This window comes from Thalassophryne amazonica, chromosome 1, assembly GCF_902500255.1.
Source record: "Thalassophryne amazonica chromosome 1, fThaAma1.1, whole genome shotgun sequence".
Taxonomy (NCBI): Eukaryota; Metazoa; Chordata; class Actinopteri; order Batrachoidiformes; family Batrachoididae; genus Thalassophryne; species Thalassophryne amazonica.
In genome coordinates, this window is record NC_047103.1 from 78,813,257 (window position 1) to 78,836,709 (window position 23,453).

General features: G+C 43.8%; 1 protein-coding gene across 1 annotated transcript in view; it reads right to left on the reverse strand.

Annotated features, from left to right (window-relative positions):
- The window catches only part of cul2 (cullin 2), a 57,976-nt gene extending 46,959 nt beyond the window's left edge, over nt 1-11,017 (reverse strand). Inside the window, exons 1-2 of the mRNA XM_034168118.1 lie at nt 10,757-11,017; nt 4,669-4,807 (exon numbers count right to left, since the gene is read on the reverse strand). Coding sequence (XP_034024009.1) covers nt 4,669-4,787 — 119 coding nt within the window. The 5' untranslated portion in view covers nt 4,788-4,807; nt 10,757-11,017. The remainder of the gene's footprint in view (nt 1-4,668; nt 4,808-10,756) is intronic.
- Between the last annotated feature and the right edge of the window lie 12,436 nt (nt 11,018-23,453).

Sequence of the window (23,453 nt, forward strand, 5' to 3'; positions counted from 1 at the left end):
GGAAGGGTACAGAAACATTTCTACTGCTTGAAGGTCTCAATGAGCACAATGACCTCCATCATCCGTAAATAGAAGAAGTTCAGATCCACCAGGACCTCGTCCTAGAGCTGGCCGCCCGTCTAAACTGAGCGATTTGGGCAGAAGGGCCTTAGTCAGGGAGGTGACCAAGAACCCGATGGTAACTCTGTCAGAGCTCCAACATTCTCCATGAGTCAGAACATGAGAACAAAATTCTCTGGTCTGATGAGACAAAGATTGAACTCTTGGCTTGAATGCCAGGCGTCATATTTGGAGGAAACCGAGCACTAGCTGTACAGTGAAGCATGGTGGTGGCAGCATCATGCTGTGGGGATGTTTTTCTGTGCCAGAACCTGGGAGACTAGCCAGGATTGAGGGAAAGATGAATGCAGCAAAGTTCAGAGACATCCTAGATGAAAACCTGCTCCAGAGCCCTCTTCACGTCAGATTGGCTTAACAATTCATCTTTCAGCAGGACAATAACCCCAAGCACACAGCCAAGATAGCAAAGGAGTGGCTTCAGGACAACTGTGAATGTCCTTGAGTGGCCCAGTCACAGCCCAGACCTGATCCAATTGAACATCTCTGAGTGATCTGAAAATGTCTGTACACCGACGCTCCCCCATCCAATCTGATGGAGCTTGAGAGGTGCTGCAAAGAGCCAAAACTGCCCAAAGATAGGTGCTCTAAGATTGTGGCATCATACTCAAGAAGACTTGAGGCTGTAATTCTGGCGTGCCAACCAGTCGATCGCAGGCTGAGTTCCAGTTGATCACATAAAAAAAAAAAAGTGTGTCCCTGGACTCAAAAGGATTTAAGTGCTGCTATAACAAGACCTGATACAGCAGGTGGTGGCAATGCACCAACAACGATGCCGGCTGCCGTTAACGCCAGAGTAGAAGGACAGCTCTACATTTTGTTTAAAAAAATCACAACAGTTGTATGACATTGAATACCCCAATTATGTTTTGATTATTTTACTGATATTTTATTCAGAGATATTTAAAACATTACAAAAAAACGTTTTTTACCATTCATTTTTATCATTGAAGATCAAAAGTCTGGGTGTGGGACAAGCACAAAACGGCAATATATGCATATAATGATGCTGAAAAAAGGTGAAAAAGTCATCATAGACTACTAGAACAAATTTCTTAAAACACTAATTGTAAAGATAACTATAAAAGTGTGAAATTTCCCTTTTTTTTCTGTTTTTCATACAATATGATCAAAGGACATAATAAGTGCCCGTAGTCTAAGAATCACCCATATAGATTTATAACACAAAACTGTCAAAAAGGGTAATAGAGATAAGTGTAAAGATGACTGAATATATCATCAGAGCAGTAAACTGATTAGTCCATGTGAACATCACTGAGAACGCTGCTGTGTTCAGGTACTGTCGGAAGTTACAGGACTTTTTGTTGTTTCAAACTCAGCAGTTGCTTGTTGCAAGTGCGTGGTTTTTGTTTTATTTTGGTTTAAAAAAATCATTGTATCCACACTAAAGACTAATTCTGGCCTAAGGTGCCTGAGCCCAGTCAAGCAGACTCCCCACCCACATAGAAAAATCCAAGCAAACAAGCTGTAATTTCCAATGGTACATGAACGCAGCAGCAGCAGCAGCGATCTGCGCGGTATTCACGCAGACTGATCAATTTACCTGCTCTGATGATATATTCAATCATCTTTACACTTATATTTGTTTCCCTTTTGACAGTTTTGTGTTACAAATCAATATATATGGCTTGGTAACGTAATACAGTGATACAGCAGGCCACTATACCTCGGCTGAGGTCACCTAACGTCTGTGTGCTGTGTCTCCTCCAGCGTCGAACAGAATAAACGCGTCCTTAGACTCCTGGCCCGAACAGAACACTGCAATCTTATTCGCCACATTCATCACTCTTCATATTTATGGACCATGAATCATTGTACTGCTCGCTGACTTTCAAGCCAGCACAGGGGATTAGCAGGGTTAGGATTAGAATTTAGTATTGTATTTCTTATGAATCGTCTGAAATGCCGCTCCAAATTCCCTTTCTTCAGTAAAGCCATAGTTACATTGCAGATAAGACAGATGAATTTGCAATTCATATAAATGAAAAAATAATACAAGATGAAAATTACAATTTTTGTTATCCACCATAGTAGAGCTGTCCTTCTACTCTGGCGTTTAACGGCAGCCGGCATCCTGGTTGGTGCTTTGCCGCCACCTGCTGTATCAGTCTGTTATAGCTGCACTAAATCCTCTCGAGTCCAGGGACACACTTTTTTTTTTATGTGATCAACTGGAACTCAGCCTGCGATCGACCAGAATTACAGCCTCAAGTCTTCTTGAATATGATGCCACAATCTTTGGGCAGTTTTGGCTCTTTGCAGCACCTCTCAAGCTCCATCAGATTGGATGGAGCTTGCACACGAAGATTCAAGCTTGGCTGATGCAATCACACGTGATTCAAATCCATATGGTTTTTGAAAAAAATAAAAAGCTTGGATACTTTTCTAACAGACCTCGTATGGCTTAGTAACGTAATATAAAATTGATACAGCAGCCGCCACGACACACAAGCGGGTTTTTTCAGGTCTCCTGCACACTCCTGCGATCTTTTCGGCTTTCTGAAACATTCAAATCATGCTCAGTATGCACAGCAATTGGATCTGAAAGCAAGTTTAAAAGCAAATTACATGTGCTGTCAAGCAGGTTACAACAATGAGACCTGCAGAACTTTCCACACATGGATACAGAACGTAAGCACCAGGACAAAGTCTACTGAGCCTAAGAATCCACGTTATGATGATCACGTGCAGAGCATCTTGTCAGAATTTGGCAGACGCTTCACTGAGTTTGCCTCCAAAGAACCTGTTGTCAGTTTTCTCCGTTTTCAATGGGGAAAATATAGATGTGCACTGTATATCGTTAGGGCTGAAACGATTCATCAAATAATTCGAATAATTCGATTACAAAAAATGTTTGAGGCAAATTCTTTGCCTCGAGGCTTCATTTAAAGCTGTAGTACATACAGCAGGCCTGTATGAGGCACTGTAATGCTCCCACAATAAACACAGAAGAAGACCATAGCGCTAATCAATGTAGCAGGCGATGCTACAAGTTTGCAAAGCCACACACTGAGTAAAATAAAGCCTTTTAAGAGAAAGGGTCTGCGTGGATCGTCTGAAATGGACTTATTGCGCATTTAAAGTGAAGCAGTGTGTTTGTATATATTTATAAAAAAAAATAAATAAAAAAAAAAACACGTTTTGATCCACTTGCCATTCTCCACCTCCACAGATGAAGCGAAAAGACGCGCACTTTAAATGAGTCATGTTTAATGATTAAAAAAAGCTTTAATTCAGATTTGGTAAGAGTTTTTAATCAACAGGCAGCTTTTGTGGAAACGCTGCAATCCACAGCCGTTTTTCAAAGGCTCTGTTATTCGCCAAGTATCCACAGAAAACAAAGAATTTGACTTTAGTTTGAGCTACACTCTGTACGGCATCTATAAATATACTAAACACTGAATGAATCACAGTAATAAAAAGTGCAAATGAAATATGCAATAAGAAGGAAAAAAATGCACACTGAAGATTTCACAGACTGTCTGGGCTTATGGTTTGGCAAAGCTCTAAAACTCTTAATATGAAAAAATTAATAACCCGGCAAAACAGAGAGAGGGAACACCCTAAACTTAAAAATCTGCATGATGGCATAGAAACATTGTGCCACTGCTTTAGGGAGAGCCCTGCCACTACAGATATTGTTTAAAAAAACAAAGGAACTTTTTATCCGATTACTCTGTTAATCAATAAAATAATCAATAGAATATTCGATTTCAAAAATATTCGATAGCTGCAGCCCTATATATCGTCCAAAGTGGCATCACTCTTCAACCTGGATCCTCACACTGAAAAATGACACTGAGGTCAAATCCAGAGCAACACCTGACATGAATGTCCAAATTTGGAATCTAATGCAGAAAGAGAGTGTCTGAGTGCCTTCTTACAGCTGCACTCAGCTCCTACTGTCCGGACTATGAGAGACCAACTTCCTCCTCTCTGGGCCAGAAGTCCCACTAAGGTAAGGAATAACTTTTCCAAGTTGAGGCCAGTCCTAGGCCTACTTGTGCTTATTCTTTCCACCATGCAGATTTACTTCAATGATGCATTATTATTGTTAAAACCTGCCAGAAATTGTGTTGTTATTATATTGGTGCACAAATATTGCAGCTACGCTGTGGCGTTCTATATGGCTTGGCAGATCTGATACACTGTCAACTTCAAAAGTAGATCTTGGTTCAAAAAAAGGTTGAGCACCCCTGCTGAAATTGCTGCCAAAGGTACATCAGCAAAGTACTGAGGAAAGGGTGTGAATGCTAATGTACATGTGATTTCTTATTTTTTTTTTTTATTATTATTATTATTAAATTAAAAAAAAAACTTTTCTTGTTGTCATTTTGGGGTGTGTGAGCTGAATTTTTTTTTTTTTGGGGGGGGGTGAATTAACTATTATATGGCTGTAACATAAAAAAAGTGAAAAAAGTGATGCTCTGTGAATACTTTCCGGATGCACTGTAAATCATGGAATTCTGGCGCAGAAACTTTATGATATGTTATAAATCACAGATGTTTGTATAAGTTGCCATAGGATACGAGAACCGATCATTCCATGTGGCTCTCTCCACATAATCGAGCATCACAACTGCCTTGATTGTAGTCAGTAGCTTGTTCCATGTCTCGTCAAATCCACCACCCCGCGGCTTCAAAGACATTGTACAGTACCGCTTTTTGCCTGATTAAACAAACAAACAAACAAAAACACACACAGTAATACAGGACTGTTTTAGAATGTAAACATCCACCTCCCAAGCTAATGTTAGTATCTCTGCCACCTGGCAGAGGATGGATGTTATATGGTCTCCTCTGGCTCTATGTCTGTCTTCAGATAAGCCATCTCAAAATGCATTGTGGATACTTCAGTGAATTAATTCACGGTGAGGTAGGCCCTGGGTCTGAAAAGAGATTACTTTGGTGATGATGGGGATTTGCCTGAAAAGTTCTTGTTTTGTCTTTCTTTAACATTACAGAACAGAGATCGCCTCTTTCCAAAAACCTAGATTGGCCATTGTTAGTCCAATAGCAGAGGTATAGTTGGATCCATAGATACGTGTACAGTGAAAATTTTTGCAGTTTAGCAAAAAGTGTACATGACAACAAGAGTTCAAATGAAACATTCAAAATGTGCCTGTAGTGGAGATTCTCATCTTTATTTAAAAGGATTTAACAAAAATACTGCACTAGGCACTAAGGAGTTATAGCAGGTTTTATATAGAGTGTCTCCATTTTCAAATGCCATAACTAACTGGACAAACTAAATACTAATTTTAGAGTCATCACTTTGACAGAGTTTTATGTAGACTCGTCAGAAGATACATGAAGATTTCCAAGTCACTGAGTGGATCTCAAATTCATTTACACTGAAGAAGAAAGAAATACAAACACTGTGATACTGCATAGTAAACCATTCTGGAGTAGGCAGCTATGACTGAAGAAGCTACGTCCTTCTATGGCTGTGACTCAAAAAACTGCACAGAGCAACTTGTACAGCTTTACTGTAGAGTTTTCTTCAAAATAAGATGTAAAACTTTGAGTTACTGAGTGAATATTTTGTGACTTTGAAGTAGCTTCAGTTTGAATGTTCCACATAAATTACATGTCATAACTACATTGATGTTATCTTCTTTAATGGTACAATTTGAAATGTAATATAATGCATTAGCCAATTACCCAGCCCAGGGCAAGTTTAATTCAGAGACTGAAATAAAAATTTCATCTTCACCGACAAAGCTATCAACTCCTACCTATCCTGGATTCCAGAGAACCATTAGGGTACGACTAAACCTGCCTCAAGAAGAGACAGCAAATTCACAGCACCTTGTGGTACACCATATTTCTTGTCTGTCCATTTGGTGCGAAGAAGACGTTCTCATGGTTTCAGTTCGTGAGCCTGCCACACAGACAAACACATGCAACCCTGGCAAAAATGTGGCATGTGATTAGCCAAACCAACAGCACTTCATGTGTTGAACACACCTTCATGTGAAGAGCCGCTCCACTGATGTTATTGTTCAACATGGACACAGCTTGTATTAAAATGCTGCCATTTATGGGGTCAACTTCATGTCATTGCTGCTATTAAACAGTGCGTTGTGCTGTCAGACACTGAGATGTTTCTTGTCAAATCTTCTCAAATACAACGCAACTAACTTCAGCTAAGCTAATATTTGCTTCAAGACTGAAGAAAACAGAAACCACGAGAGGAAAACCTTACGAACATCTTGCTCAAATAGATTTTGGGCAAACAACAACATCCTTATGGTTTCTGAAGCTATTAAGAGCTAGTTTTTATAAGAATCAGGTCAGTGTCTATGAGAGGGTTATTCATAACCCCTTCAGATTTGTCCCCAAAGAATTTTATGGGTAGATATAGGCTATGTTAGAAACAAACAAAAATCACATTTTTTATCCATGATAGGGTACGATTTTTTTTTAAGGGGGTCCTAGAAATTTGGGGTCAAAATGAGCCAAAAATCAAACATTTAGGTTTTTGAATGCTCATATTTCCATGTGCCCTGAGTTAGCCAAATTGATTTTCATTCGTGCTAGTCTTATTGATTCTAGACTCTCCAAAAATGTGAAAATTTTGGCCGCTGACTCAGGGTGCAGCCCATAGGTGGCGCAACAAATCGCTATTTTTTGTAAATGTGCACATTTTCACAGGGGTGGTGTGACTTGTGCCCTTAGTAAGCTAAGATCATTTATGCATGTGATGATAGATTAGGACCTCTTACTTTGATTTTGGTGAAAACATTGGTGGCTGACTTTGAGCGCACAAGGGGGTGCTTTTTGCCACCAAAATGCAAAATTACCCCATTTTTTGCACAGTTATTTCTCCATGTGCCCTAAGTCAAAAGTGATGGCATATGGCTCATATTGTCACTCAGCATCTCTAGTTTCAGTGGTAAAGAGAGTTTTGTGGCTGGTTTTGGTATTGACCCTTTTTGCACCGTTTTTGTTGGACCACTTCACAGAGAGCCCAAATATGGTAAATTGGCAACTTCCTCAGATTTTCATGAAACTTGCAGAATTTGCTCCCATAACAGGGTAAAGGGGCCTCTGCAAGTTTGAGTGCAGTGTGGCAAGCCATTTTGGCTGTAGGTTGCCACCTTGTGGCCAAATAGGAGTTCTTAGTTGGCCACCAGGTGGCAACCTACAGCCAAAACCTACAGTTAGTCTATGTTTAAAAGATTGACTTAATACTTTTAATACTCATGCCACTTTATCTATGTCAATAACAAAGCACTGAGTTTGTTGCTCTTCAGGCTACTATGGAGAAGGATCTATTTTTAGTCTTCAAATTTACAACTTCAAGCTATTAAGGGAAGGACACTGTGACAGCCAATCAGACTGGCACTGTGATGTCACTAGCTGGTCTCTCTCTGGCTGCTAATACAACATGGAAGAAGATGCTTCAAAACAGCTGTATTTCTATTTAAATCTAACATGTTTCTCATACATTTTGTAAAAGCTAGCAAAAAATAAAGACTTCTAAAACAACAAAAAAAAACCACTGTTTTGTAACCTAACACAACCTCTGGAGTGATTTCCAAGACATCTCAAGGACATCAGCGTCACACATCGCATCAAGGTAACTTCTGGTCTTTTCAAAAGCTTCATGCACATGCACACACACATACACACACCCTCCTGCAGACGGCATTAAAAAAGAAAAGAATTGTGATGGAATTCTCCCAGATTAATATGTTCTCTGGATTAAAATGATCTTAAATTTTACAAGACGTTTTAAAAATAAACTGACATTATAATGCTTGGATTTCAGGAGAAACTAAATTTTGTCAGTTTACTGAAATTTGGGTGGCCCTCTAGCTTTAAATGTGTGTCGACAACTGTACCTTTGTGGAATGAGACTGATGACATGGGGCCACTTATGCAACTCATCATGCAGAGAAAGAAGGCCACTGTCATGTGACCAAAATGTATTAAGTAACCCAATCATGTCACCCTCACTATACACGTGGACAAGTGCCTTTGCCCTAACAAATAACAGTCCGTACTGTCGTTCTGAGCAGATTCTGACAGTTTACAGAGCAAGTTTCTGCCAATTTCTGTTTTAAGATACTGGCTTTGACTGGTGGTTTTGAATGCTACATGAGAATTTTCTTTCAATTTCTCATGCTCCACCAACTGCACTTGAGTTTGAGAATAACCACTCTTCAGAACACGTCAGGCATAGTCTCACATAAAAGGAAAATAAAGCAGTTGTCAGATTAGAGTGGAAGGCACACTAGAACCTTATTTTGAATCCAGATCTTTATTTGTTGAAAGTGGGTTGGGATTAATTCATATTTGATGCTGCTCCACTGTGAAGCGCTGTAGCCGGTGATGTAACAGACAAAAGCACAATTTCTTCAGTCACAGAACCCTTTAACTCCTTCAGCAATTCATAGGTGCCTTGGTGGCTTTCCTCAGTAGTTTCACTCTTGCGCAATCACTCAGTCTTTGAGAACTGCCAACTTGAAACACATTTGCCAGACAGTACCATATTGTTGATCTTTCTCAATGACTGATGTAATGAAGTCGAAGACATATTCAATTACTTGGAAATCTTCATGTACCCATCACTCAACTTGTCACAAGAAAACTGGCTCTAAAATTTTGACTTTTATTAGCAATAATCCTTATAAATTTAGTTTGTCCAATTACTTCCAGGCTGTGAAAATGGAGGGACCATGTGAAAACACGACCGTAATTCCTAAATGTGTAAAGAAACATTTTTATTACACCCCAAGCTACAACAGCACATTTTGATTGTTTCTTTTCAAGTCCAAGGTGGTGGTGTACAGAGGAAGCATTACAAAAACTGCAAAACCATATCCCTACCTGTATGTAGTCAAGAAAACATACACTTCTAAACATATTATATAAGAAACAAATAATCATTACCTGTGCCATATGAAAGTGAAGCCAACAGCAATGAGCAGTGTGCTACAAATGCTAGTTATAATGTAATTTTAACATGTAGTCCATGGGCCAAGCAGGTTTTTGGTACCACTTAAGGTGACTAAACAACACTTAGAATCAGGCCTCAGTGTATCATGGCCTACACAAAAATGTATTATAGCAATCTCAGGGTGATAGCTGTAGCCAGGTAGGGGTCAGTGAATAATTACACAGAGGTCAAACTTTAAAAATGCTCCAATTATGTTGAAAACTATATCACATTACTTGTCTGGTCATAACGACTCCAAAAAGGTATAGTTTGGACTATCTGTGATGGAATGTTTTGGAGTTATGGGGTAAAAACAGCAAAAATTGTGACAAAGGTCAGTTTCAGTTTGTATAGGGGTGAAAAGTTAAAGTTGCTCCAATTTCAGTACAGAATGATGCAAATTATTGGTTGAAATAAAAGGATTAATAAATGGAATAGTTTTGACTGTGTTGAATGTTTGGTCTCCAAAGTAAAGGTTAAACAAAGTCAACATCTATTGGATTCTATAACATGTGACATATATTACCCTGTAACATGATAACTAAGTATGACAGATAGTGCAAACTATTCCTTATTAGAACTCTATTAACCCAAACAATAATTTGCATCATTTTTTTACTGAATGTTAGCAACTTTAACTTTTGACCCCTGTACAAACTGAAATTGACCTTTGTCACCATTTTTGCTGCTTTTCCCCATAACCCCAGAACATTCCATCATAGATAGTACAAACTATACTTTTTTGGAATTGTTATGATCAGACAAATACTATGATATAGTTTTCAATGTGATTGGAGCATTTTAAAATTTTGACCTCTATGTAATTCTTCATTGACCCCAACCTGGCTACAGCTACCACCCTGGGATGGCTATCATACATTTTTGTGTAGGCCATGGTACACTGAGGCTGGATTCTAAGTGTCGTTTAGCCACCTTCAGTGGTACCGATTAGGTCAAAATTGATGACTGGCTCATGGACTAATGTGCATGTTCACTGGCAAGGTAAAAATAAAGGGATCTTACACTTACAGCAAGCAATCTGATGCAAGCCCACTGTCAAACCAACACATCTGACACACTGCCTTTTTGTTGATGGGTGCAATAATGAACAATCAACATTGAGGTACCTTAACTATACATACAGCATACTATGCCGAGACGACTGTAAAATGAGACTGCTCGACATACCACTATTGACCTCCACAAATCTTTGACTCGTCAATTTGACCAAATTCAATAATTAATACCTGTTGGTAGTACCAAACCAAAAAAAAATGGGCCTTGTTGTCTCTTCTCATTCATACCACTTCACTTCACGTCAAACATTGTAACATCAGGAACAATTTTCCTTTGTAACCATTGTCACGTCAGTCAATGTGTATGTGAAGGAAAGAAGTCTTATACTTGATAGCAGTCACAACAAATGCGTATTAGTTGCGAGCGAAATGCAATCCCAAAATAGGATGTGTATCTGAAATGCTAACTAGCGCGCTACTTCTTCCTGCTCAGGTCACAAACAGTTCTGAGGCAGCTAGCAGGAAGCTAAAGCTAGCCGAACAGCCATTCCATCAAATTTACCCGTGGCGGTACTGACAGCAGAGCAAAACAATGTACTGGTGTGCAAACAAATAAAGCACTTTGGCCAAACGCAGACATGAGAATATCACTTACCTCTGTAGAGTATTTACTTGCTATAAAAGTGAAGTTTTCCCCGTTGTCAGAGGCTTGATTGTCACACAGGTCTTTACTACCGCTTGGATTATACCATCGTATCCAATGGGCAGGGGTGTATTACTAAATAACACATTAGTTATCCTGCTTTATTTATCTGTTGACCTTAATAAAATCTCTCTTTAGTTACTTATTTACAAGTGATATAATAGCCACAAAAGCCTGGACCTCATGTCGAGCGATGATAGGACGTTTGTGACACCGAGAAGTCCCAGAAAAAAGAAAAAAAAAATCTTCTTCTTCTTTTGCTTTTTCGGCGACTAGAATCCATTTTAATGGTAGATTGCCGCCACCTACTGTTTCAGAGTGTGACTCAAACACCCGCATGCACGACCCTACCCTTTACACCGTGTCCTTACTATAAAGTAGAGCAGACAGTGAATAAGGAGATGACCTGCCAATCTGTAGACAAAGGTTTGAATCCTGCTCATACTACCAGTCTGTGTCTTTCAACAAGACACTAAATCTGCTTTGTCTCAGTTCACACATCTACAAATGGGTTAGTTCCTTAACAGGAAGTGGTCACTCTCTGGAATAAAAAGAGACGAGCGTGTTGCACGTAGGGATCCACGGGCTCTAGATTGGGTAGTGCTTATAAAATAGGTATCTTACATTTTTGAAGGGTGGTAATAAATAAATAAGATTCTATAATGAGTTGGAATGGCATGCCAGTCCAGAATGTTTTTAGAACCTTAGACCTCAACATGTTTTAGAAGAATTCAACCCTTGTATTTCCTGTTAATTACGTAATTTTTTATGTTACTTTACTGTGTTAATGTGTTTATAAATTGTATAGTTCTTGTTTTCATATACACACTATTATTATTATTATTAGTAGTAGTAGTAGTAATAATAATAATAATAATAATAATGTAGTAGTAGTAATAATAATAATAATAATATGTATCTATCTATAGATAGATCTATCTATGTTGTCATTTGATTTTTAAATGGACCACAATGTGCCTTCCATGCATTTACAATTATATTATGTACTTACATTGAACTTACTAAATAAAATGATGCACACACACACACGTACACACGCTTTTAATATATAGATGATATACCATGCCGTGCTCGAATGGCGTGTGAGTCCAGAATGTAATTATCAATGTCCATTGTTCAGTGATGTTAGCAAATATCCATAGTTTCTCCAAAAATATTACTCTGATCAACATTCCATTTTGGCAGGGTTCATCCTTGACCCAAAATACATAAGCATATCAAACCGCAAATGTCAGCACTCTCCAGTTTGTCTGTGATCGAAGATGTCGCCCTCCCCCTGAGTATTTTCCTATAAAAAAGGAAGTAGCAGATTTGCCAGGAGATGTCAGTTTCATGCATGGGTGCAGTTTGGTGGGGGATAGGGGAGACATGCCCCCCCCCCACCTTTTCACCCAGGGGGGACAGAATATGGTATGTCCCCCCCGCCTTCTGACATATATGTGTGTACTTGAAACATGCCATGCCAGTCTTATGTGCAAACCATGTCAGTCTTGTGCAAAACCATGTCAGAATAGTATCTTTGTTTCTGCAAGTTTGTATTTTTAGCAGCATTGACTTGTTTACAACACCTGTTTCTTGTTTGTCACATTCAGAATTTTCTGGGACTGCATTTGCCCAGATTTGAAACCAAAAATAGTTGCCTCTAGGGACTAGTGTCTACACATAAGTATCAATGGACCATGTGCTAATTTACTAAATTCTGAAAGTTAGAAAAGGAAATCAGAAAAGTTATCTGGGACCTCAGAAAGCCCATCTGCAATTATTGCTTGATCTCCAAAATCAGTCTATGCAAGCGAAATTATGTTCAGTATGAGTTTTGTCATTAGTGCCACTTCGAAAATTTAATTCATGATAAGCAATTTATCCTAAACTTATGATCTGCTGTTTTTTCAGACTTATGCAAAAAGAAATCTTGAGAAAAAAAATACAGTATGCGATAGTTAATAATTATTAAGAGCCTGTTCTTTCATATTTTGAAAACATTTTACCACATTGCAGTTGTTTTTTTAATGAAAACTCAACCTATCATTCTTTTTGAGTTCTACACATGTGGTGATACCTTATTTACACCAGGATGTTAATAAAATCAGTGCTGGCTATTCTCAGAATAAAATACTTAAAAATATCCACAGTTTCAAATTACATAAGTCAAATGGTCACTTTATGGTCTTCTCAAAACATTAAAATTACTGTTCTGGATGCTCAGAATGCATCCATCCATCCATCCATCCATCCATCCATCCATCCATCCATTTTCTTCCGCTTATCCGGAGTCGGGTCGCGGGGGCAGCAGCTCAAGCAAAGCCGCCCAGACCTCCCGATCCACACACACCTCCTCCACCTCCTCCGGGGGAACACCAAGGCGTTCCCAAGCCAGCCGAGAGACGTAGTCCCTCCAGCGTGTCCTGGGTCTTCCCTGGGGCCTCCTCACAATGGGACGTGCCTGGAACACCTCTCCAGTGAGGCGTCCAGGGGTATCCGGAAAAAATGCCCGAGCCACCTCAACTGGCTCCTTTCGAGGTGGAGGAGCAGCGGCTTGACTCCGAGCTCCTCCCGAGTGACCGAGCTCCTCACCCTATCTCTAAGGGAGCGCCCAGCCACCCTGCGGAGGAAACTCATCTCGGCTGCTTGTACTCACGATCTCGTTCTTTCGGTCATGAGCTAAATCCCATGACCATAGGTGAGGATCGGAACGTAGATCAATCGGTAAATCGAGAGCTTTGCCCCCCTACTCAGCTCTGTCTTCACCACGACGGTCTGATACAGCGTCCGCATCACAGCAGATGCTGCACCAATCTGTCTATCGATCTCACGCTGACACGTGACCGAAGGTCCTGATTTGACGAAGCCAACAGAACCATATCGTCCGCAAACAGCAGAGGTGAGATTCTGTGGTTCTCAAACCAGACCCCCTCTACACCCTGGCTGCGCCTAGAAATTCTGTCCATAAAGATAATGAACAGAACCAGTGACAAAGGGCAGCCCTGGCGGAGGCCAACGTGCACTGGAAACAGGTTTGACTTAGTACCAGCCATGCGAACCAAGCTCCTGCTGCGGTCGTACAGGGACTGGATAGCCCTTAGCAAAGGACCCCAGACCCCACACTCCCGGAGCACCCCCACAGGGTGCCCCGAGGGACACGGTTGAACACCTTCTCCAGATCCACAAAGCACATGTGGACTGGCTGGGCAAACTCCCATGAACCCTCGAGCACCCGATGGAGTGTGTAGAGCTGGTCCAGTGTGCCGTGACCAGGATGAAAACCACACTGCTCCTCCTGAATCTGAGGTTCGACTATCGGTTGAATTCTCCTCTCCAGTACTCTGGAATAGTCCTTACCAGGGAGGCTGAGGAGTGTGATCCCCTGTAGTTGGAACACACCCTCCAGTCCCCCTTCTTAAACAGAGGGACCACCACCCCGGTCTGCCAATCCAGAGGCACTGTCCCCCACCGCCACGCGATGTTGCAGAGGCGTGTCAGCCAAGACAGTCCCACAACATCCAGAGACTTAAGGTACTCAGGACGGATTTCATCCACCCCAGGAGTCTTGCCACCGAGGAGCTTTCTAACCACCTTGGTGACTTCGGCCTGGGTAATGGATGAGTCCGCCTCTGAGTCCCCAGTCTCTGCTTCCTCTTTGGAAGACATGACAATGTGATTGAGGAGATCCTCGAAGTATTCCTTCCACCGCCCGACAACATCCCCAGTCAGGGTCAACAGCTCCCCATCTGCACCATAGTCAGTGCTGGTGGAGAGCTGCTTCCGCCTCCTGAGGCGTTGGATGGTTTGCCAGAATTTCTTCAAGGCCGACCGATAGTCCTCCTCCATGGCCTCCCCGAACTCCTCCCAGACCTGAGTTTTTGCCTCTGCAACCGCACGGGCTGCGGCATGCTTGGCTTGCCGGTACCTGTCAGCTGCCTCCGGGGTCCCACCTACCAACAAAGACAAGTAGGACTCCTTCTTCAGCTTGATGGCATCCCTTACTTCCAGCGTCCACCACTGGGTTCGGGGATTGCCGCCGCAACAGGCACCAGAGACCTGTGGCCACAGCTACGAGCGGCCGCATCGACAATGGAGGTGGAGAACATGGTCCACTCGGACTCCATGTCTCCAACCTCCCCCGGGATCTGGGAGAAGCTCTCCCAGAGGTGGGAGTTGAAGACCTCGCTGACAGAAGGTTCCGCCAGTTGTTCCCAGCAGACCCGATAAGTTTGGGCCTGCCAGGTCTGACTGGATTCCTCCCCTCACAGCGGCTCCAACTCACAACCAGGTGGTGATCCAGCAACAGCTCAGCCCCTCTCTTCACTCGAGTGTCCGAGACACATGGCCGAAGGTCAGATGATATGACTACAAAGTCGATCATCAACCTCCGGCTCAAGGTGTCCTGGTGCCATGTGCACTTATGGACACCCTTGTGCTCGAACATGGTGTTGGTGATGGACAAACTGTGACTAGCACAGAAGTCCAACAACTGAACACCACTTGGGTTCAGATCGGGGAGGCCGTGCTTCCCGATCACCACCCGCCCAGGTCTCACTGTCACCACCCACGTGGGCGTTGAAATCCCCCAGGAGAACAATGGAGTCCCCAGTCAGAGCGCTATCTAGTACCCCTCCCAGGGACTCCAAAAAGGTCGGGTACTCTGCAGTGCCACTCGGCCCGTAGGCTGAGACAACATTGAGAGACCTGTCCCCGACCCGAAGGCGTAGGGACGCGACCCTCTCGTTCACCGGATTAACTCCAACACATGGCGACTGAGCTGGGGAGCAATAAGCAATGTGACCCCAGCTCTACACCTCTCCCCTTGGGCAATGCCAGAAAAGTGAAGCATCCAGCCCCTCTCCAGGAGTTGGGTACCAGAGCCCAAGCTGTGCGTGGAAGTGAGCCCCACTATCTCTAGTCGGTATCTCTCAACCTCCCGCACAAGCTCAGGCTCCTTCCCCCCCAGCGAGGTGACATTCCACGTCCCAACAGCCAGGGGCTGTGAGCATGGACCACGCCGCCGGGCCACCCACCCTCGACCACCACCCAATCCTCTCTGCACCCGACCCCCATGGCTCCCTCTGCAGGTGGTGATCCCACAGGAGGGCCCATGTTGCTCTTTCAGGCTGAGCCTGGCCGGGCCCCATGGGCTAAGGCCCGACCACCAGGCGCTCGCGCGCGAGCCCCAACCCCAGGCCTGGCTCCAGGGTGGGGCCCCGGCTCTGCCATACTGGGCGACGTCTCGGTCCTTGATTTTTTACTGGTCATGGGAGCTTCTGAATGCATCTGAGCTTATCTAGAAACCGTTTGCTTCTGGGGGCCTAAAGCGGCCCCCAGACCCCCGGACTATGGGCCTCGCACTTTGTCCCCCCCAATTTCTAGTTCTAAATTGCACCCTTGGTTTCCTGTGGGGTGGCCAGAGTGTTTCCTAGGCCCACATGTGGGAAAGGTTTTTGGACAATCCGGTAAATATGATTTTAACCTGTTGTGTGCTTTTACGGAGTGATCCAGGTTTAATTACATTTTCTATGACAGGGTCTTTTACTGTTGAGGAAGACTGAAGGGATTGTGTGTGTATGACTGGGCGCGGGAAAATGACGACTCAAGTATGTGGTGTTTCAATATTTTAATGTGTAATTAAAATTGTGGTTTTATTGATTGTAATGTGTCTTTTTTGTTTTGTTATTCCAGTTTTAACTTGTACTGCTCCCTGCTAAGTTTGGTGTTTTGGTTCGAGTTAGTCCGTTCAGAGTAGGACATCTGTTTCGCCATGACATAGCGTTTGTATGGACGGACTAACTCAGTTTTCTTAACTTTTATCTTGTTTTTTGTTTGTTTGTTTGTTTTGTCACTTCCCCATTTGTCTGTTACTCTATTCAGATTTCAATCATTTTCGATCTTATTTGCTTGCAGTGTATTGGCCTGCAGTGTTTTTGGTTAAAGTGAATCTTAATGCATGTTACTGTTATGTGTCGACGCGGGTTGAGGAGCGGACCTGCGTCTGACAGAACCCAGCGCTAAAAATAACCAGAAAGCGGTTCCAAAACAAAACAATTTATTTTTTACCCTCTTTGGTGCATAACAATGTGTACAAACTAAACAGCGTCTTTCTGGTGGAGTGACTGTTGGCACGCTCTCCAGCGCTCGTAAGGATCAAAGCCCGGCGCTCCTGGACCCACTACCACCGCCAAACACCCCCCAGGTGGACACGACAAACTGACTCTCTGTGAAGCAAAGAAGAGGTGAGGTAAGTCAACAGTTACAACAATATCTTTCAAAAGACACACGCTATCAGCAACACATTCAGGTCTGTATCTTTTTTAACTTTATGCAAATGAGCAGCTTCTCACAACAGGTGGAGGATCAATTATCCGCACGCCACAGCAGTGAGAAGCAAGCTGCACAATTCTCATCACAATTCAAGTATACTGTGTAACAAAACACCAAGTTACTATCAACAATTAGTCAAACACTTAATCACCTTTGATGTGTGCTGACAGCATGTGTCCTCACCCTTCCTTGCTTCACGGGCTTGATGTGTCAAACCCAGGCGCGGTCCTCAGCGTCTCACAAACGAACATCACAAGGTCGAGTTCCCGGCAGTTCTGCTTGAATCACACATGACTTAAATGCAGAACGCCATCCAATTATCTGCTTCAGCTGAAAGTCTTTAAGGTTGCATGTGAGCACCAGGCACAGGTGCTACACATGATGTTGATGAGGGTGAGGACTCTTCAGCCAGCACCTTCTCCACAGACAAATCAGTTTCCATGCCACCTGAAGAGCAAAGAAAAGAAAAGAACACCAAAATATCCAGCCACACCCCCCAACACACAACAGTACCCCCCCATCAACGGGAAGCCTCCCGGCGACCGAACAGACCAGGCCCGAGAACAGCACCTCCCTCCGGGGTCCACGTCAGGAAGCAGACAGCACCACGCTCCCAAGGTCCACCACAGACAGCAGGACAGGCACCGCAGCTGGAAGGCCGGCTGGCATCAACAAAAGCCCCAAAACATTCCCCAGTACAATTCAACACACAGAAAAAAACATAAAACCCTCCCAAAATCTCCCCAGGGGACCGTCCCATCAAACCCCGGGAAGAAAAGAAAAACTCCCAAACGCAAAAACCCAACACAGCCCCACAAACACAATACAAACGTAAATGCATAAAAGAAAAATAACAAACAACCCCCCCAGAATGACCTGCAGAGCCCAACCCCCCCCCAGAAGGCCTTCATTGCCAGTTCCAGGAGGAACAGCCAGAACCATAATCCCACAAAGGTCCCCAGGTGTACATGGAGCAAACGGCGCCCCCCAGAGGACCGTACCATCAACCCCAGGAGGTACCCTCCCCACAACCCCAGAACCCCAGACCCGGTCACACTTGGCTAGTTGGCCCCAAGCCAATTCCCCCCCAGAGGACCGTCCCATCAACTCTGGAGGTGGAACCCGGAAGGAAACAAAACAAAATCAAAAATCAACCCCCGGAGGACTACCAAAAACAACCCCGGGGGGATATAAAACGACCGTAAACCCTGTTACCCTCCCCGGCACCCCGAAAGACCCCGGGTCCCTCCCAGAGCCCCTCGGCGGCTCAACTTTGGCGAACGGCTCAAAACATTAAGCCAGAGAAGGGAACAGGAAAAAACTAACCCAGCTCCAACCCCAAGGCGCAGCGGAGAACCGGAAATACGTCCGGTGCCCCAACTCGACCATACCCCAGCCTCTCGGGAGGGGTGGAACTACCGAAATGGCGAACGGCAACAGATCGGCCCACCCCTCCAACTGAGGTAAGTCTCCGCTGCACCACACCCGGCAACACCAATGACGAACGGTACAAAGGCTCACCGAGGCTGGAGTGGAACCGGGCCCTAACCAAACCAAGAAAAATGCCTCTAACACCCCCCCCCCCCCTAGGTGCAGAGGTCTTCTGAGAATGCTCAGCGTGACCAACCTGCACCACCCCACAACCCACAAGACAAACGGTCTTGGGGCAAGTGACGTTGGGGTTAGTGATGTAGAGAAATAAAAAACAACAAAATAAAACGACCCAACAACCCAAACAGAAAATACCTAAAAACACATAAAAATTAACAATGACGTGAGCCCAGGCGGACTTCTAACCGCCTAACAGTCACTCCACCAGATACGCCTCTGACTTCCCATACAATTATAACCCCTATTTAAAGAAAACAAAACATTTACCCGTGCTAGATTTTTTTTTTTTTATGTGTGTTATTTTGCCTGTCCCAGAACACTTGGAGATACGTCACCATTATTTCTCTTGATGCTTACATGTCGGGGCAATACAGTAATCTCTGCTCGTCCGAGCTGCATGGGCTCGTCAACAGGAGGAGCCAGAGGTCCCGTCGGAGGAGCTTCAGTGGGGCGAAGAAGAGGCGGCCCAGATCTGTGTCGGGGAAAGCCCCGAGACGAAAAAACCCGCTCTGATGGCCGCCCTCTCTCGCGTCCACGCTCCTTCATCCGATCATCTAGACGAATCACCAACGATATTAGCTCATCTAAATCGTTTGGCTCGTCACGGACTGCCAGCTCGTCTTTTAATGACTCATTTAACCTGTCTACAAACACGCCCCGTAAAGCTGCGGCATTCCAACCTGACTGAGCAGAAAAAATCCGGAAGTCCACGGAATACTCCGCCGCACTCCGCCTCCCCTGCCTGAGATTCAGCAACCGTTGAGCAACAGTATTCGTTTTCACCGGATGGTCAAAAACCAGTCGGAACTCCCGGGAGAAATCCTTAAAGGACCCTAACAACGGCGAGTTGTTACTCCACAACGCTGTGACCCAAGCTAAGGCGTCACCTCGGAGCAAATTTGTCACATATGAAACACGGCTCCCATCAGAAGAGAAGGAAGCCGGTCGCTGAGCAAAAACCAGAGAACATTGCATCAGAAACAAAGCACAGGCTTCGACGTCTCCCGCATAAGGCTCCGGATGACAAATAATCGGTTCGAACACCGAATCTCTGGGTGACGGAGTTATCTGCTCCGGTATCGATGGTGCCACAGCTGGAGCAGCAGGAAGCGGAACGGCTTGCGCTGCAAGCTCCGTAACACGGGCGTCTGTTTGTTTAATTTGGTTTGCGAGATGCTGTAATTGCTCCCATATTTTCTCCAAGTGTTCTTGAACTTTTTCGGCAAAAGGAACCGCTTCTGCCGCTGGGTCCATTATGGAATGGCCGGGAACTACTGTTATGTGTCGACGCGGGTTGAGGAGCGGACCTGCGTCTGACAGAACCCAGCGCTAAAAATAACCAGAAAGCGGTTCCAAAACAAAACAATTTATTTTTTACCCTCTTTGGTGCATAACAATGTGTACAAACTAAACAGCGTCTTTCTGGTGGAGTGACTGTTGGCACACTCTCCAGCGCTCGTAAGGATCAAAGCCCGGCGCTCCTGGACCCACTACCACCGCCAAACACCCCCCAGGTGGACACGACAAACTGACTCTCTGTGAAGCAAAGAAGAGGTGAGGTAAGTCAGCAGTTACAACAATATCTTTCAAAAGACACACGCTATCAGCAACACATTCAGGTCTGTATCTTTTTTAACTTTATGCAAATGAGCAGCTTCTCACAACAGGAGGAGGATCAATTATCCGCACGCCACAGCAGTGAGAAGCAAGCTGCACAATTCTCATCACAATTCAAGTATACTGTGTAACAAAACACCAAGTTACTATCAACAATTAGTCAAACACTTAATCACCTTTGATGTGTGCTGACAGCATGTGTCCTCACCCTTCCTTGCTTCACGGGCTCGATGTGTCAAACCCAGGCGCGGTCCTCAGCGTCTCACAAACGAACATCACAAGGTCGAGTTCCCGGCAGTTCTGCTTGAATCACACATGACTTAAATGCAGAACGCCATCCAATTATCTGCTTCAGCTGAAAGTCTTTAAGGTTGCATGTGAGCACCAGTCACAGGTGCTACACATGATGTTGATGAGGGTGAGGACTCTTCAGCCAGCACCTTCTCCACAGACAAATCAGTTTCCATGCCACCTGAAGAGCAAAGAAAAGAAAAGAACACCAAAATATCCAGCCACACCCCCCAACACACAACAGTTACTGTGGGTTTACCCACCTTTGCTGTGAACTCATGTTTCAAATGGATGATTTTGGATCAGATCAAGACTGAGTGTTAACTTACTGTGGGCTTCCCTGTCTATGTGAAGAATAAATATTGTTAAACTTTATTCCGTTTCTGGTCCATTCTATGAACTACATGTGGTAACATATGCATGCAAGCATGCACAGCTTTTTGTCTTTTCTGCATTCTGTTACAAGCAGGTGCTTTTATTTTTACACACCCACAAACAAAGACAATGGTGGTAGACAATCAATTGCATTCCACTTTTCACTCATGGTGACAATAACATTACACTTAACCCTCTGATGGCATTTTTTGGACAGTTCACTCGCCTGGGATAAATGTTTTATTTTTGCTGTTAACAGCTCAGTCACATCACAAACTTCTACTTCTACTGTGTTTTGGAGTGTTGTGTCCTGCTCTGAAAGCAGCTTTCACACTTTGGCTCATTTACACTCTGAGGAATGGTCCCTCCCCCCTTGCTCCATTGATATGGTAAACAGTGCTTTTCGCCGAAATGAGAGAGCTTGCCACAGGCTTATGCTGGAAACAGGAGTGGAGCATCTCTAGAACTCACACACTCTGTGGTTGAGCACGTGAGATTGTCATCAGACAATCATCTAACCCTAACCCTGCTCAGTCTGCTCACTTTCACTGATCGTTGTGTGTAATGGCGCAGGGCGCACTGGAGCAGCCAGGGGTCTATTAGAGAGAATAATGGATGACATCACAGCCAATCAGAATCACTATGTCACTAAGCCCCACCGCTAAGCCCCACCCCTAATCCCACCCCCTATGACGTGTCACAGCCAGTCAGAATTGACTACGCCGCTAAGCCCCGCCCCTAACCCCTCCCTAATCCCGCCCCTATGATGTGTCACAGCCAGTCAGCATGAGCCCGCCCCTAACCCCTCCCCTAATCCCACCCCTATGACATCACAGTCAATCAGCATGAGCCCGCCTCCGGAGTCCTGTCCATCCATAATTAGCTCACACACAGGTGTCATATCAGCCCAATTTGCATTGAATGCTAGTCTGAGCATGTATGGGCATGTCTGCCGAAATTTCGACTGGGGTTCACCCCTTCCATGAGTCTCTGACGCTATACTATTATATATAAAATAAAGATTTATAAAATATGGAAGCGTATTGTATTCACTGGATAAAAAAAAATAGACCACTGATCTCGTAATTACGAGCTCTTTTCTCATAATTACGAGAAAAGATCTCGTAATTATGAGATCTTTTCTCGTAATTACGACATCGGGATCTCATAATTACGAGAAAAGAAAATTACGAGATCAGGTGCCTCCTGATCTCGTAATTACGAGATCAGGTGTCTCCAGCTTCCATATGCACGCTTCCTCAATGATCAGCTGGCATGATGGCGCTGTCACAATTAATCTGCTATTACCACCTTCTCGGTCTGAGACACTGGGAAATACTGATATTTCTTAAAAATGAGGATGATATTAATATTAGTATGTCAACACTGTGCAGGCATCTCAAGTCGCTGGGATTGTTCCGGTGGAAAGCCCAGTCTGACGTGCTGGACATCGCTCTCTTTCTGCAGGAGCAGTTGAACCAATACGGTATGCTTCATGGATACAAATTCATGCATTTGAAATGCATCCAAGATGGTTTGGTAGTGACTCAGAGAACTGTGCGGCACCTGCTTAAAATCCTAGATCCTCAGGGAGTAGAGCTGAGGCAACGGAACCGTCTAAGACGACGCCTGTATGCAAACCCAGGCCCCAACTTCTTATGGCACATCGATTCCTACGACAAACTGAAACCATATGGAATATGTATTAACGGTGCTGCTGATGGATTTTCACGCATGGTCCTTTGGCTGCATGCTTACACCACAAATAGCAACCCCAGAGTTATTTCTGGTTACTTCATTGATGAAGTCAAAGACAGAAGCGGCGCGCCCACATGAATCAGGGCAGACCTGGGCACTGAGAACCGCTCAGTGGAGCAGATGCAGATGTTTTTAAGAGGTACCCATGACGATGAGTTCAGTGAGAGATGCTACATTACCGGTTCAAGCAATCACACTAAGTAACAGTAAGTATAGTGCTAAAGGCCTAGTATAGTGGTTCCAAAAGTTTGACCCATAATCAAAAAAATCAAAGTCTATCCAGTACCCCACCTCATATTTTTTTTTATCCATAAACTCAGAAAATAGTAAAATAAAAAATATTATGTGTGTGTGTGTGTGTGTGTTAAAGTTCCCCACAGTCATTATCTATTTTTGTCTAACAGTACAAAACCAAAAGATATTGAATCAATCAACTATCATTCAAGATAGTGAATCATTTAGTTCCACAAATAAAAGCAATAAAGGGTGAGCAGTGATTAGCTTCTGAAATGGCCCTTTTCACTTGTAATGATGGATGTCATTGCAGCCACAGTCCACAGGCTGCTTTCACTTTCTTTTCAGCACCTCAGCTCCACTTAATGCTGCAAAAATGAAGTGAATTCAGCAATTTACAATTAAAACAGCTTCAGGACAGGACTGAAGA